The sequence below is a fragment of the Asterias amurensis genome, chromosome 21 (assembly GCF_032118995.1).
Source record: "Asterias amurensis chromosome 21, ASM3211899v1".
NCBI lineage: Eukaryota > Metazoa > Echinodermata > Asteroidea > Forcipulatida > Asteriidae > Asterias > Asterias amurensis.
The window spans coordinates 98,970-115,345 of NC_092668.1; the positions used below are offsets into that span (position 1 = coordinate 98,970).

The 16,376-nt window shown below is 38.4% G+C and overlaps 2 protein-coding genes across 3 annotated transcripts in view; both read left to right on the plus strand.

The window, feature by feature from the left end:
* Positions 1–949: 949 nt before the first annotated feature.
* LOC139953093 (retinol dehydrogenase 8-like) lies at positions 950–5,765 on the plus strand. The gene is made up of 6 exons (XM_071952503.1): positions 950–1,080; positions 1,888–2,010; positions 2,863–3,031; positions 4,039–4,230; positions 4,809–4,905; positions 5,395–5,765. Exons 1-6 carry the CDS (start codon positions 1,045–1,047, stop codon positions 5,723–5,725), a joined length of 948 nt encoding a protein of 315 aa, XP_071808604.1. The 5' UTR covers positions 950–1,044; the 3' UTR covers positions 5,726–5,765.
* Positions 5,766–14,362: 8,597 nt separating this feature from the next.
* Positions 14,363–16,376, plus strand: part of LOC139953282 (synaptotagmin-15-like) — a 58,116-nt gene continuing 56,102 nt past the window's right edge. Inside the window, exons 1-2 of one of the 2 annotated variants that reach the window (XM_071952759.1) lie at positions 14,363–14,474; positions 14,881–14,957. The gene's annotated coding sequence lies outside the window, so the exon portion shown is untranslated. Of the gene's footprint in view, positions 14,584–14,880; positions 14,958–16,376 lie in introns of both variants that reach the window. The other variant, XM_071952761.1, reaches the window with a different exon arrangement.

The following is a 16,376-nucleotide window of genomic DNA, read 5'->3' on the forward strand; positions in this document are numbered from 1 at the left end:
CTGTGTGAAATGTTTTCCCTGATTTGAAGTGTTTGGATGAGAGCAGTGGTTTTAAAATTCAAAATGCATGCTATTTATCTAGGTTGGATGAGATGCTTTGATCTTAACTCTCACTGGTTGAAAATCACCAGGAAAAACTAACAGCTGAAACAATTCAGATGTAAATACTAAATGCACTCAATTTTTCAACACTGGATTCTTAAGTCGGTAGTGTTACTTGAAGCGGGCCAGTACTTATTGCCCTCTTGTGTATCGATGTAGGGATAAAGACACTCTCATGATGTTGCACTCAACCACCATCGAGTCAGCCAGGGGGTTCTGTCCAACCTTGATGAGTGTATATACTGAAGAGTGTCATCATCATTAGCCACACCATAACCCAGTAAAAGCCTTAGTAGTGCGGTTTTATGGCAATAGACACAGTTCTCCACTTTGCTGTTTCGTTTCTCCTTCAATTTGATGGCTAGAACCTCTTGGTTCTTACACCTCCATTCAGGCAGTGATCGACTTAAAGGAACACGTTGCCTTGGATCGGTCGAGTTGGTCTTTGAAAATCGTTCTGTAACCGTTTGTTGTAAAATGTGTATGGTTAGAAAGATATTGTACAAGTAGAATACAATGATCTACACAATGTGCCTCGAAATTGCGTGGTTTTCTTTTTACCCGTCGACTAACACGGTCGGCCATTTATAGGAGTCAAAATGTTGACTCCCATAAATGGCCGACCGTGATAGTTCGCGACGTAAAAGGAAAACCGTGCAGTTTCGAGTGATACTTGTGTGGATCATTATATTCTACTTTTAAAACATCTTTCTAACCATATGCATTTCATAACAAACGGTTTCAAACGCTTTGAATAGACCAACTCGTCCGATCCAAGGCAACGTGTTCCTTTAAACCCACGCCAGGATTTGAGACTCTTATCTTCCTATAGGCAGGAGGCTGGAGCCGACCTGTCCAGTGCAACAGTGCCTTGTGGCTGGATGGTCGACTTTGGGTGTCTGGGTGTTGGGAACGGACCTTCAGAACCTATCAACTGATTTGATGTATGTGTCTATCAGCCACATCTCAGTTCTTGTGGTAGGCATCCACCACTCTCTGATACTTGAATCGGTTGCGGGTAGGTTGGGTCTCCACAAAGTCATCTGTTCAGAGCTCTACGTGAAACTATTATCGTACTGTTGAACTTGGCCATTATGTCGTTTTCGGAAAGGTTCAGGTTCATTGTGAGTGATGTGGGGTGTGTAAGGAGCGAAGCTAGGATTATCTAAAACCACGTACTACCATTTTATGGCCGAATAGACATCGTAGATACCGGTTGATAAGTACTTTTCACTAAAATCTGCATTTAGAAAATCAAAGTCCAAAATGCACCTTTCCGCCGAGAGTCAACTGTTTGATAATGATATGCATTGACCCCCTGACGCCATCGGTGGCTATTTGCAAGTTAGAAGCTCTAGGGTAAACCAATTATATTTAGTAGATTCATTGTTGATTTGAGGTCAACACACGACACGGTTGAACCATGCACTCATTTTTATCAGTCATATACACTGAAAATGTTCATAAATCGTTTGTCGTGAAGAGTGTATAATTGAGCAATATGTCTACACAGGCAAAGGTGAATCCTGTATTTAGCCTTCCATGTCGCTGAGTGACTTAATATAGTTATATTGAGGAACTAATGGGCTCGTGATCAAGTTAATAGTTAACATGGAGTGCTATCAGGAAGGTATAATTATTATTGTTGATTCCCGCCATGGTATAAAGATCACTTGTTGTACAGATACTCCCCATGCCGTTCTCCAGGGCTGACTGGTTTCAAGAGTAGGGTAACGTGTTACATTTGAGACTTTCTACAAACTCTCAACTTGCTTTTCTGTTTAGTTTCCTCTGCATATCGGACTGGCAATGTCATCACCGTTAGTTGTTCTGATTACGGGCTGCTCGTCAGGGGTTGGACTGGCTACAGCTACATACCTAGCAAAGGAATCCGAGCACAACTTCAAGGTTATCTTGTGTTTGTTGAACTTGACGCTTACTAATATTGCATTTTATATTACATGCATCCACACCACGCAAAAGCTTCAAGCCTGACATTGGAAAATCAAATTACGTCATAGTTAACATTTGGATTTACCAAAGAGTTACGATGGAGTATTTTGTGTATGCTCTATTAGATGACAATGTTACATTCCTTAGTCTATAAAGCACTTTATGATTATATTAAAACCAACTTTTGAGAAGACTGTGTAAAGTCCGGTTAACAATTCTTTGAACTGAGAAATTATTCAGCTTGGTGTCATCATTGACTATTATTATTGTACCATGGATTTGTGGTTTTAGCATTCAGTGTGTCAGGTTTAACGAGGTCAACGTCAACTCCGACTATTTGGAGCTTGAAGGTGGTGTACCACAGGGTACCAGACTGGGCCCTGTCTGGAATCTTTTAAAATGAGGCTGCTCACAATGCCAATCCCAATTTATAAATGTAAAAAATATGTTGACGACCTTCTCTGCCGATTTTTTTTTCGAATCTCATTTTGAAGAGAAAAAACTCATGAGAGATAAAAAGTAACCTGGCACCATTTCATCAAAGCTGCTTCTACTATTCCGTCATGGACGAAGGAAGAAGATGATGATGATGTTGACCCAAGTCAACCTTGACCCTTCTAAGTGTCAGGTTCTCACCAGGTATAAATGCTTAAAAAATACTCTCTCGTTCAGTGTATTTTTAGACAATGGTTATTCTTTAAAATGTTGTGAAGGAAGACACACGCATGTTACGGCTTTAGACCCCACCCGTCATATTATTGTGAGATGGCTTTTGCAATTTTTAATATTTTTTTTTGACGTCATCAGGTTTATGCCACAGTTAAGGAACTGTCTGACATTAGTGATCTTGAAGAGGCAGCTGGTGACTCAAAGGATAAGAGCCTCTTCATCCGAGAACTTGACGTGACTAAGAAGGTATCAGTTAGGTCAGCGGTGGCAGAAATCTTACGAGCAAATGACAAAATCGACGTTGTCAGTAAGTGATAATAATTAGTTATTGTTTTGTCAACTGATGTCATTAGACAATACTTCGATTAAAGGGACTTAATACCCAGTTCATCGTTGATATTGGTAGAATCTTTTCCCATCATTTGTTTTTAAAGAGCCAAGTTTATCTAAATTAAGGTACATTTTATTGGTTGATGTTTCGACTGGATGCAATGTTAATTTAATTGAATCAAGCCTATAACAACGGTGACTGTGGGAGTCTGGGTCAAAATTTAAGACAACGTGGATTGTTTTTCATCTATATTATAAAAGCGCTTAAATCGCATGGGCGGCGCCATGTTGTTTTCACGTTAAGTGGTGCCCGCACCCTGCTAAAATGATGCGTCCTGGGGTCAATTTCGGAGTACCCGTGGGTTGGGAATATGTGTTGTTTGTGACGTCACAGTCAAAGCGCGAGCGTGTATAACTTTGTGATTGAGTGCAAGCGTCCTTTGTGATGTCACAGTCACAGCGCGGCATCCCGCTAGTCCTTATTAAATAGCCTGTGAAATTTAACATTTAATATAATTATGTGATAACGGTGAAGGTTGTGTAGTAGGGTCTTTATAACCATCTTTAGTTCGTTCCAAACTCTCCGTTCTACGATGCCGATGCCGCGATGTAATAACGGAGCTATAACAAACACATCTATAGACGATGTGACCTCTGACGTCACTCGAAAACCATAACATGATTCGCGCGCATACCGCCGGGCAAAACCTTTGTGTTTTGGCAGCCAGCTAGAAAGTGTATGCAATCTTACCATGACTATACGCGTCTTTTTGCCCGGCGAAACATGACGTATACAGTGTTTTTTTCAACAGAGGGCGGTTTGAATGTAAACATAGGTCACATCGTCCATAGGTGTTTAGGCTAAAACCAAAGTATTCTTTATCCCCGATTTAAATTTAACATCTATTATTACACGTTGTTGTCGTTTCAAACTAAAAACTTGTTAATGTTAATTTACTTGTTGTTCTTTGAATCTTCCCACAGTTAACAATGCAGGAATTGTAGGACTTGATTTTGACTTATACGATGAATCTTCCGAGAGCTTGGATATTGCTCAAGAAATAATGAACGTCAATTTGTGGGGGCCTGCAAGAGTCATGCAAGCTGTGTTACCGAGCATGAAGAGTCACCAATCAGGCCATCTCATCAATATTACAAGTGGAGTTGGTGTAAAAGGTAAGGATGAGATGACAGTAGATTTACATCTTGCTATGTTTTGAGAATTAGGTTGGATCGGGAGCTTGGAGACGACAGTCTGTGTACTGAACTAATTAAGTTTCTACTTAACTAACTCAGTTTCTCCTATCCAATTAGAACCATTAAGTATTCACTTTGATCTACTAATTTCGCAACTCTTTTCAACCCACCGTCAAAATGGTGGAAGATTGGGAGGGATTGCAAGGAACCGCAGAGTTGCTTAAGAAAGTTTTCTCTTAGGCAGTGTTTTTTAACACTGACTGGGCGAAAGGAAGGAACAAACGTCAAACTGGAACATTTTTCCATAATACTGTGGCATCGTACAGGTATAACGATCCGTAATGGGTTATTCTTAACGTTAGCGTGTCTAATGTTAAGTTACCCCAGAGGCCGATTTCACTAAGTGAGTACGATGGATCTTAACTGCAAAGCAATCGTGTTGCAAAGTATAATGATATATTAAAATCACTATGGGTTATTTACAATTTGTTATACGGTGAATGTCTGAATAATTATTGCTTTGTGAAATCGAGTCCTGGTTTTATCTCTCTTTACAGCGTTTCCCTTTTTAGGGTTTTACAGTGCATCCAAGTTCGCATTGGAGGGAATGTCGGAAGGATTGGCAGTAGTTCTTCAAAAATGTTACGGGATCAGGTATTAATATCATTTGACATTCAGATCGGGCAGTTAGATTGTATTTGTATAGAATCAAAGATAGCCTTATGTTTGTATTCTGCATTTGCTGATGTCTACTGGGTGAACAAACTTGATTGTTTGCAAACATTATACAAATGTTTGTAATAATGCCGTATTTTCCCATTGTTTTCATTTTGTTTGTGTGTTTTTCGTGACACCCATTTTGAAATAATGTCCTTATGCAGTCATTTGAATGATTCCATTGTTTATAAATGTTTTGGGTTTACACAGGGGCTTACACATAGTTGGTCTTTTTCAGAATCAAAGAATTGACCCACAGGACTTGTTTTTCTGCGCATAACTTTGACCCCACAAACACAGAGAGGAATTCCATGATAAATGAAAGGGCTGTCATTAAAGTTGTTCGTTCAAGAAAAAGCGCATTCTTTACCTTAAGGCTAAAATTGTGTATTTAATTTTTTGTTTTCTTTGTAACGTTAACTTTAGGACCAGCATCATTGAACTTGGAGCCGTTTCAACACAATTAAAAAAAAAAGGCGAGGAGAGTTTGAAGAACGCAGATATCTGTTTAAATTTGGATAATACAACATCAATTCTCTTAAAAGAGCTTGCTGCGAAGGTTTTGCTACCGGCCATGGACATATCTCGGCATCCTAGGGAGATTGGGCAATTCATAGAGAAAGTTATCCTATCCAATGAGTCTCACCTACGTTATCAGTCTGATGAGCACCAGACTAAACATGTTGCCTCCATGTTGGTTGATCCGACGGGGGATTCCGTGATTAAAATCAACCAAGGCGCTTTAAATTGTGGTTAAAAATAGGAAACTATTAAAAAGGGTGTGTGCTGAATCAAGCATTAAGGGCGGGTGGGGGGGGGGGGGGGGGTATGATAGATGACAACCGTTAAGGGGTACATTGATTTACTTACTGTTTACCTATATTAGTGAGGTACAATCAAGATAATAATTTTTAAGATGGTTTTTATTTAAACAAATAAATTAAGTTATTTCACGTATTAATAAGAAATAGTGGGGGAAAAAAAGCGGAAGGGCTTTTTTAGTATTTTTACTGTAACACTGCCAATTCCTTGCATGAGATGAGACTACGTTGCATGCAAATGCCTTTTGAAATAATCCCTCAGGAGGTGTAATTAACAACTTAGTCTCGTCCCAAGACATGAACTGACAGTTTCAGTACGAAGGCAAGAAATGAAGATCTAGTCTACGTGTAAGCAGCAAGCTCAAATGCATTTATAAACAATCGACCTTGGATACACATCAGTCCAGTCTACGTTTTTCGATATCCAAAGATTGTCTAAAAAAAAGAAAACTCAGAGAAACAAGCACCAAAATGGAAGCAGTTTGCAACATCTTATTTTATTTTTCTGATTCAAAATGGATGTGTATTTATTATGTTAATTAATTTATTATAATTAGTTATACTCCGCTGAGAATGTTAATGCATTAAATGCATAAGTTGATAATTTAAAGAGTTTCAATTATTGAATTGAAGTTTGTCAAACCAAGTTATTCAACGAACACTTTAAAATCACATGGTTTAGATGTTTTAACCACCGAGTTTTAGTATTTTATCAATAGTAGTATTGGCACGTTATTACAGATTAATTGATTCCAGTTATTGATGATGCTACCAGAGTGGCTCTCTCACTCCAACCATGAACAATACAATGATTCGTATTTAACTACAAAAAAACCAACCATATAATGTAAGGGAAAGTAACTGATTAAACTGATAAGTCCTCCAATTAAAATTGTAATTTCCAGTGTCATATTAAGACACCGTTTAAAAAGAATGATGCCGTTCATTAAAGATACTGATCAATATTGTGGTGTTAAAGACAGAAATACAAATATAAACTAAGATAGTATGTTTTTTTTTATAAAGAAACTAAATAAGATACTTGATATTAAGTATCGACAAAGAACAAGCATTTGACAGGATTGAGAGGGTTGTTTAGCATAATACAGACTGTGGGAATACGTCAGGTTTAATTTTAATTGAAATCAATTTTGTGAAAATCCTTTATAGCAACCCAACTGAAAGTTGTATTGTTAATAATTTTACTTAAGAACCATAATATCACCAGGGGTATTAGACAATGGGTGCCTGTGTCAAAGTTTTTTCAAATGGACGTGACACGACGTAAATAAAGATTGTTTTTCTTTCAGTAATATAGTTGTGAGTCTAATGTAAGTTGGATTGTGCCTGATGAATCTATCAGGCAGCTCCCCATGCATACGAAGTATTCATGTTCTTGGTTGATATGTAAATGTTGTACCTTATTTGGTCTGCTATTGTAGATCCCTCTGAAATTCCTAAGAGTATTATACTCCGGTCAGATATGGAGTTGTGAATAAAGGGAATGATTAGGTACGTGCAGTAAAGGGCGCGGTCAGACAAAGAGCACGGCTATGCTAGCTGATGTGTCACAATGGGTCGAGGGTTATTCTAGCATCGTCTTAGACAGAGAGAGGATGTGAACCCAAATACCAGAGTCATGCATAACAAAAATAGGCGCTGGGTGTTGGTCTCTGCTATTTCATTGGGATGCCTTGCGAGGTAAGCTAGGACGGCTGTCATTTCTTGTGTATAACCTTGTTTGTGTCGAAGGTTTGGTCAAAGATATCAACTGTGGGGAGTGTACTGCTCTACTCCCCATTTATGATTGTTTATAAAGGAAATTTCAAATCACAACTATTGAATAGTAATATAATAACCACAATCAAATTGCGTTTCCAGTTTGAAAACAAGGACCAATCAGATGGAGCGAGTAGTGATACAAAATGCAGTCGTGTTTCAAGTCGTTTCGTGTATTGTTTCAGAAGGCCCCACATCTTTCCCCCAAACAACCTTGTCACATATTATTATATTTAGTGCAACCAATAAATATTACTACCGCCCTCTTGTGACCACTGGTCGATATCTGCTTGTGACGTTTTCAGTTATAGACGATGAACATCGCCAGATTCCTGCCTGTTAGTAACTAAAGGCTTATCAGTTAATTTTCCAAGCATTGACTTTTTTAAACCTCAATTACAACTTGTAACTTTTGTTACTTTTAATGTGTTTTCCATTATAGGCATACACAGCTTTGTCTGATAGTACTGGTGGGGTGTTGTGTTTTTAATAACTCTCCCAACGTTAAGTTTAAGCATAAACGACTCAAATCGCAACAAGCCAGGTTCATAACTGGAGGAGAAAGAACAACACAATCAGAACACACAATCAAAGTTTAAACGTCGGTTGTCAATTAAGTTGTTTTGTGAAAACTTGAGTTGTGCTGGATAAAGATAAGAAACCAGTGTACCTAAAGCCAAACTATTCTCTCCCAAACGAATTCTTATTTCAACACCATGGAAACAGTAATTTTTCTGTGGGAGAGGAGAAAGGTGTAACAATGACTAGAAATGACAGGTCAATTTAAACTTGAGACGTGAAAATGGAATCGATTCTGTACAAAAACAACATTATTGAGTCTCGTGTTTCATTAGCAAGTATGCCATCTTATTTTGTTAAACGTAATCATAATAAAGGAGTCGGTAAAATTAGCCATACATTTTGTGAAAAAGCTACAGATAAAGTGTTGCTTTAAGAAGAGAATTGAGAGCGACTTCACCGCTTCCTTAAATTATCCTTTAGTCTTTCATCATATTTGCCAAGTTCCTCGTCTGCGGTATCGATTCTGTAAAAAAATACTGATTCCCAGCACACAGCCTTAAAATGAGCGGATTGGTTCCAGCTTTGGTCACCTAGTTTTACTTGTGGGAAGAATTATAAGATGCTTGTGCCAATAATAATGTCTGTAATGTAACGTGTCGCTGGTACATCACGTCTGAATTTATGTCCAATAATATACAGACCTTTAGTTTAAAGGGTTGCATTTCACGCACAAACTAAAGGTGAATGCTGACAACTGTCTGCCTGTATACACACTGGGCTGTCAAATGATGGATAGGCTTATAGGCTCACGGATTAGAGTAACTACTCAATTATTGAAGACTGTATTAAACTTGAATTAACTATGAAAAGACAGCTAGCTGCATATCAAAATTATGCCTATTTATAATTGAAAGTATGACGAGACTTGAAATTTCGACCAAGCTTCTCAATCAGCCAATGATTAAATATTTACAAAATTTAGCCCATCATACAAGAGTCCCTGTCGCGCGAATACAGAATTATGTAATCGACATAGCAGCAAATACAGAAGAGGTAATCGATTTAGCAGCGAATACAGAAATAGGTAATCGATAAAGCAGCAAACACAAAATAGGTTAGGGTTAAAAACGCTGCAAAGAATTACGCTCTGCAAAATGAGACTCTGGCTTTAACCAAAATGTATGATGAGTTTTGTGTCAGACACAATTAGATCAAAAGAAAAAAACCTAAAAAGGAAGACGAAGTCAGATACAACTATGATAAGAAGGTTTGATAACTTTGTGTTTTACACGGCGTTAGACAGCCGACACTCTCTCTTCACACCATGGAGAATGAAGGACAGAACACAATGTGTGAATGAGGTACGAAAATAGAACAGTCACGGCTTACTAACCATGATTGTCTTAAAGGCAGTGGACACTATTGGTAATGGTCAAAGACTAGCCTTCACAGTTGGTGTATCTCAACATATGCATAAAATAACAAACCTGTGAAAATTTGAGCTTAATCGGTCATCGAACTTGCGAGATAATAATGAAAGAGAAAAACACCCATGTCACACGAAGTTGTGTGCGTTTAGATGGTTGATTTCGAGACCTCAAGTTCTAAATCTGAGGTCTCGAAATCAAATTCGTGGAAAATTACTTCTTTTTCGAAAGCTATGGCACTTCAGAGGGAGCCGTTTCTCACAATGTTTCATACCATCAACCTCTTCCCATTACTCATCACCAAGTAAGGTTTTATGCTAATTATTTTGAGTAATTACCAATAGTGTCCACTGCCTTTAAAGAGAAATACTCCTATTTTTAGAAGCTTTTTTCTCGTACGACTTCTAGTTAAAAACTCTTTGAATAGGGGCTTAATTTCAAAAACTCTTCCTAACTAGGATCAATTATAAAATTTAAGATTGATCCTTTAATATTTGAGATCTTTTCTGTAGGAAGCGTCTCAAGTTAGGGCGATTTACTCGTCCTAACTCGAGAGAAGACGAAACCATCCGTAGAACTCTTAAATTCGACATAAGTACCGTAACGGCTATGTTGTGTACCCTTGTAAAAGACAAAGCTAAACACAAAGTATATGCAAGTTTTATTGGCATCGTTATCACGCACGACACATTCTCTTTAATCATGACAACTTTGTCCATAGCACGGAGCCAAAGAATGTTTGTTGACTCAGGCACTAATACTAACTACGTGCTATTTTTCTCACCTGTATAACCCACGGTTCAAATCCAATACGGGTTCAAATTGCACCCCAGTAGTTAAAAACGAGTTTTTGTTATTGAACTGTATACTTGATTACGTTGTTTTCTAATGTTTCCCTCATTGATACACAGAAACCCCATGTATGTGTGCATCGTATACTTCGTGGAAATACAAGCAATGGAAAGGAGGATTAAGTCAAAGAAGATGTCCAAATTCCACTTCGTGATGCAGAGTAATTAGCTACAAACAGACTGGAGTGGGAAAGGTTATCCAAGAAGGCCAAGAGATACCTTCAACTAAGTAGCTAATTGTAAGTAATAAGTAATTTTTTTTCTCTACTTGGGTGGGTGGGGAAGGGGGGAGCTGTGACGATGTGGCTACATTTTAGATTTTTGAATTTCCGATCTGATAAGAAGCAAGTGTTTTTTCTCAACACAATTTTTATAGTTAAGCGTTGCACTTCTTTTTAACTTGAACTAAGATGGTGGACACAGACTCCGCCTTAGGATTGTGACGTCATGTGCCAAACCTAACCATCTTTAGCGGTGCGGTGTGGGGAGGGGGGGGGGGCTGGTGACGTCAGGTGGACTGTACTAATAGAGCGGAGCTATGGTTAAAATGTAACGAGAGTGACCAACGATGGGGCCCCCGCACAAAATTGCAACAACAATATCTTCGAGCATCGAAACATACAAATACGAGTAAGAAGTAAGCGATAAGCCAATTACTTAGCCCTGCAGACAAGCTTAAAACGCTCGACTCGATCTTTATACATAAACCCAAACTGAATCACCACATGTGCCTCCGTGCATCTACCAAACCGCCTAGGGTAATATTTCACGACTCGTGAGAAGGCTAGCCTGTTCTCGACCTCTCACTAGCCCCACATCATGCAAACCTTGAGAATGGAGAATTGACAAGGCGTTACAATGCTAACCGATGAAGAATAGATTGTGGAAATGCCGAGGGTGATTTAGCTGTAGTAATTGAGTGACAGTGAGCGGTATACCAACAAGACCTCCAGCAGGATGGAAGTACAAAAACAGTTATCTCTATTAAATTGATATTATTTGACAAATAATATTGCCTCTAGCCAATATTATTCTGAATGTCAGATGCTTCTATTCTTATTAGTTAACCTATACATCGGCTGGTCATTGGCTTCAAACGGCAGACTTTTCAATCGGGACCTCTCCTTAGAATATGTTGCTGGCTATTGGTTTCGAAACTGCCAGATTAAACCTTTTGCACTACTGGTTACAAGTGTTGACTTGAAATAATTTCACCATAATAAAGGAACGGGTTGGCATCTGCGCTACCTAAGAGGGCGCTCGAAAAGAGAAGGAGAAACACGGGACCGGTTTAAACTCTGAGATAATTGCTATGAGTTCTGAAACCTTTCAGGCATAATGATTAATTCATTTTCACTTCACTGACCCGGCACGAATCACAAATTATGACGACCTTGCATCTTAAGGGAAGTGTGCAGCCTCCCGGTATTCAACATTATTCTTGTATGTGTGTAGTTTGACATCTTAGATCATACCAGAGGATGTTTTTAACGAGGATACAAAATAAAAGAGAAAATTAATTTTATACTTGCCTTGTCGTTTTCTTCGTTAATAATTTGTGTAAGTGGGAACAGAATGTTTATTTACAACATTACATTTAATTAAGCACAAGTACATGTAATTGGTATGTATAGCCTGAAAACCCTACGAGGTTAATATTTGTTCAAAACCTCTTGCATGGAGCAAACTCAAGAAAGAGTGAGAGAGAGAGAGAGAGAGTAGATCTTTACGGAACTTTGGAAGTGCCATCGAACTTGTTAAAGTTCTGAGATCTTAATGCAGAATGATGACGTCTTCCAGTATTTTATCTGGAGATGATGTCATCCTGAATATAGAATCTTGTCTTCGGAAGATGCTTGGGCTCTTGACATTTTCAAGATGATGAATAGTGGAATTTTTGAGATTGTTGATGAAATGTTGGCGGATTTTGAACAATATTGTTTACGTTTGGTCCTTTGACAACAATCATCTGAAATCATTCAGGCTAAGACGACATCTCTTGTGTAGTCTTGGTTCAGGCCGTTAGCAGTTTGACACATTGCGTTACACGCTTGGACTTTCAAAAATGTTGCCTTGTATTTGAGATTATAAAGCAGCGAGGAGCGCCCTCTATATGATACGTAAAGCTTTGAAATAAATCAATACATACACTTATATATTTCATGCTTCTACTGACCAGATTAAGAATCGAACCGAAGAAGAACAGACACATCTTTATCGAGTTCTCCTGACCCCCCCCCCAAAAAAAAAAAACTCCACCACAAATTCATTTCGTTATGAATGTTGCGTTATCTCCACACACCTAACATGCCAAACAGACACAGAGTTCGCCAAAGTGCCCTTTGAAAAAAACGTTTTCTGACAACTTACTGATGTTTAAACCCGGCTTATTTTATCATCTCATATAATCAAATTAAGACAAGTTTATAACCTGTAAACGCAGATTGGGACATTACAAAGGGTTGGGGGGGGGGGGGGGGGGGCATGTTGACTGGGTGAAACCGTAGTATCTTTACACAACCTCATTACTGTGCCACACTGTGTATAGTCTACTAATAGACACAACCTGTCGTCGTATCTATCAAACAGCTTCCTTATAAATTCGCACCATTAAATAGACGCAACGTCTTGATTGCAAATAAATGTCACTGGAAATGTGTTCTTCTGTCAAGCAAAGCTGTAGTAAGGATGTCTCTTCCATCAGGTGGCTGACAAGGAATCAAATCAATTAGATACAGGTTGATCTAGAATACCGCCACCAACGTGTAAGTAACTTGGCTGGTCTCCTTTATTCGAGCCTCGGAGAGTGACGTCATATTATGTTCAGGCCATGCAATAATTTGCTCGAGTTTTAGATTTCAATGTATTGAAAAGGAATCTCAAATTATAACTGTATCGTTGAGAACATGGTTACCTTGTATACAGTTTAAAGCCATCGGACAGTTTCGGTAAACAGTATTGTCCAAGTCCCACACTTCGTGTATCACAACTTATATATAAAATAACAAACCTGTGAAAATTTAGGCTCAATCGGTCATTGGAGTCGGGAGAAAATACCGGGAAAACCCACCCTTGGTTTCCGCACGTTTCGGCGTGTCATGAAATGTGTTTAAAATAATTTCGTAATTCTCGCTATCGAGAATTGATATTGTTTTAATGTTTTCTCAAAAAGTAAAGCATTTCATGGAACAATATTTCAAGAGAAGTCTTTCACCATTACCTTCTGTAAACCCTGCAAATTATTTGTAAATCTGTGAACTTTTATTTTTTTTTCTGTACCGAAAGTGTCCAATGGCTTTAAGGACTAAACGTTAATGAAATTTAGCCCCAGATAATGTGTTTATGTGGTCTTCATCATTGTAAAAATACTGATTAATTCAGAATACACAACCTATTGTACAGTTCCCCATTATGTCTCATTAAACCTTTCGAAACGCATGTTATGAATTCTCTGCAAACGTGCTTTCACCATTCCTCTGGACATTCATTCGCTTAGCCAGACACTGATTTGTAGAGGAACGGGGGGTGGTGGTGGGGGGGGGGGGGGGGTCAAGAGATATAAGGGGATGGCTATTCACATCGAACTGTTCATCTGGGCAGTTTCGGGTCTCATTTCGGGAGGCAGAGGCAAGGGTTCTGATCAGGGGTGGAGCACGCTTTCGGAACGGCAAGCAACAATTGGTGCATTTCGCTATGAGGAGACAAACAACAAAATAACTAATAACAAAAACAATCAGTTGATCCCCAGATAAAGTAGAACAGATTACACCACTTTGAAACAATACAACTGATCTAGTTTACTTCAAAGTTCATATACGTTGTGCTCCATCGACAGTATAAGCTCCTATACTACTAATCCGTTGCTAGGTATGAAACGCAAACCAGTGTGTTACACACTGTTATAGCGAGCCATTGATCATGCGTGTTGATTTTGCGGGCGCTATAAGCACTCACCAAACGCACAGAGCCAGAGTGTCATTCCTAGACTGTTTCCTCTGTTGCTAACACGTAGATTCTAATTCTCTTGTAATGTAGGAGTATTTACCAGTACAGTGTGCAAAGTGGACAGGCTTTATTGACAATTGGATGAGCGTTATTTGGATAGAGTAAGTTTTGCATGCCAGATTTGAGACCAGTGGTGCACGTTGGATATGGACACAACCCTACCATGGCATGTGCGTACTCATGGCACCTGCACTTTAATGTAACACCATCGTAAGTGCCATATTGCAGTTTTATTTGCGCGTAGAAAATGACATTAGTAAAGTTGACTTGGTTGGAGCATGGAGGAATAAATTAGTTCTGATTTATTCCTCCATGGTTGGAGTAAATTGCCACCGGAACGATACGATTACACAATGTCAAGACATTGGTTCACATTCCTACCTCATTTATATCGGAACTCTTTTCAGGAATTCCATCGTTGGGATATTGCAATTGGCCTATTATTCAGAAAGTTGTTGTTGGAATAGTTGATTGCCATGGACTGACTGATGTATTTTTAATTGGCAGGTTCTGATTCGAAGTGGATTGATGTGATGATTACAAAGTGAATGTGCCACTTGTTTGCGATTCAAGCAGTTAACAAGGTAAGCACAAACCAACTTATATACACTAAAACTGATGCTCACTGTAAACTTGTTTACATATTGCTTTATACTTTGCAAATAAATCTCCCATCCCACGTTGATATATTGCAGGGTTCAACCCTCTTCGGAAAGTGGATTTGAATGGCAGGATCTTGAACCGGGTCAGACTCTGATCCTGTTTAACCGTTGTTAAACCACATTGCAGGATCTTGAACCGGGTCAGACTCTGATCCTGTTTAACCGTTGTTAAACCACATTGCAGGACTTGAACCGGGTCAGACTCTGATCCTGTCTAACCGTTGTTAAACCACATTGCAGGATCTTGAACCGGGTCAGACTCTGATCCTGTTTAACCGTTGTTAAACCACATTGCGGGATCTTGAACCGGGTCAGACTCTGATCCTGTTTACACCAGCCGTTAATCCACAATGCAGGAATCAGATCCGGATCTGATCTACCTTTCTGGATCTTGTTTTAATGGGGAATGTTTCTCTCTCGAAACCCTAGAAGGGGGGGGGTCTTGTTTGGATCGTGCCTCGAGTCATTGTCATTGGTTGAATAATAATAATATAATCATAGAGTTCGCACTGAGGTTCCGAAAGTTTGTCAGGTTTGATTTATTATTGGTTTATTAAAACACATTCAAACATTGCAGCTACAAGCTGAATTGAGTTTAAAATACAGAGAATCATAAAAAATCGAAATGTTTAAAAATTACAAAAAAAAACATTAAGAATTACACTTGATATTCGCTTTTATGCATGTATATAATGTGACTTTGTGGATGTTATGGGTGTCATGTGTCTTTTAGTGACTATTGTTATATCAGTATGGTGAATATGCTAAAATAATTGGGACAAATAACGCTAAATATTTATATGTTCTTCTGCATTCCAACCATTTATAAGTAATGGTAAAATGACTGTTCATAATAACTCCGTGTACGATGTTTGGTCTATACGAAGTTAAGATGCGGGACACGAGGCTTACATAGCACATCAATCCTTCAAAACTCTGTGAATGGTCAGGCAGTAGGAGGGTTAACGATTTAACAAGTATAGTTCCTTATTTTTTAGTCATGAAAATTCTCAATCAAATCACAGCCCTACCTTGCATTCTTTGTAATGTTAGAACATGTCGTATAGGAGCTTAATCTGTATACACTTGATAGCAATGTGTACACAGTAATTGATAATGTTTATGTTAGAATGTCATGCTTAGTATAGTTACTATTGGCGGATGACGTCATGATCGTAGCAGTAGGTACATGTTGAACTGCAGTAACCAAGTAAACCAAGAAAATAAATAAATACATATAAACATAAACAATGAATACACAACAAGAAATAACGAATAAAAAAAAAACACAAATGAAATACATAACAAAGACGTAAATAAATCACAATTAAGTAATACAAT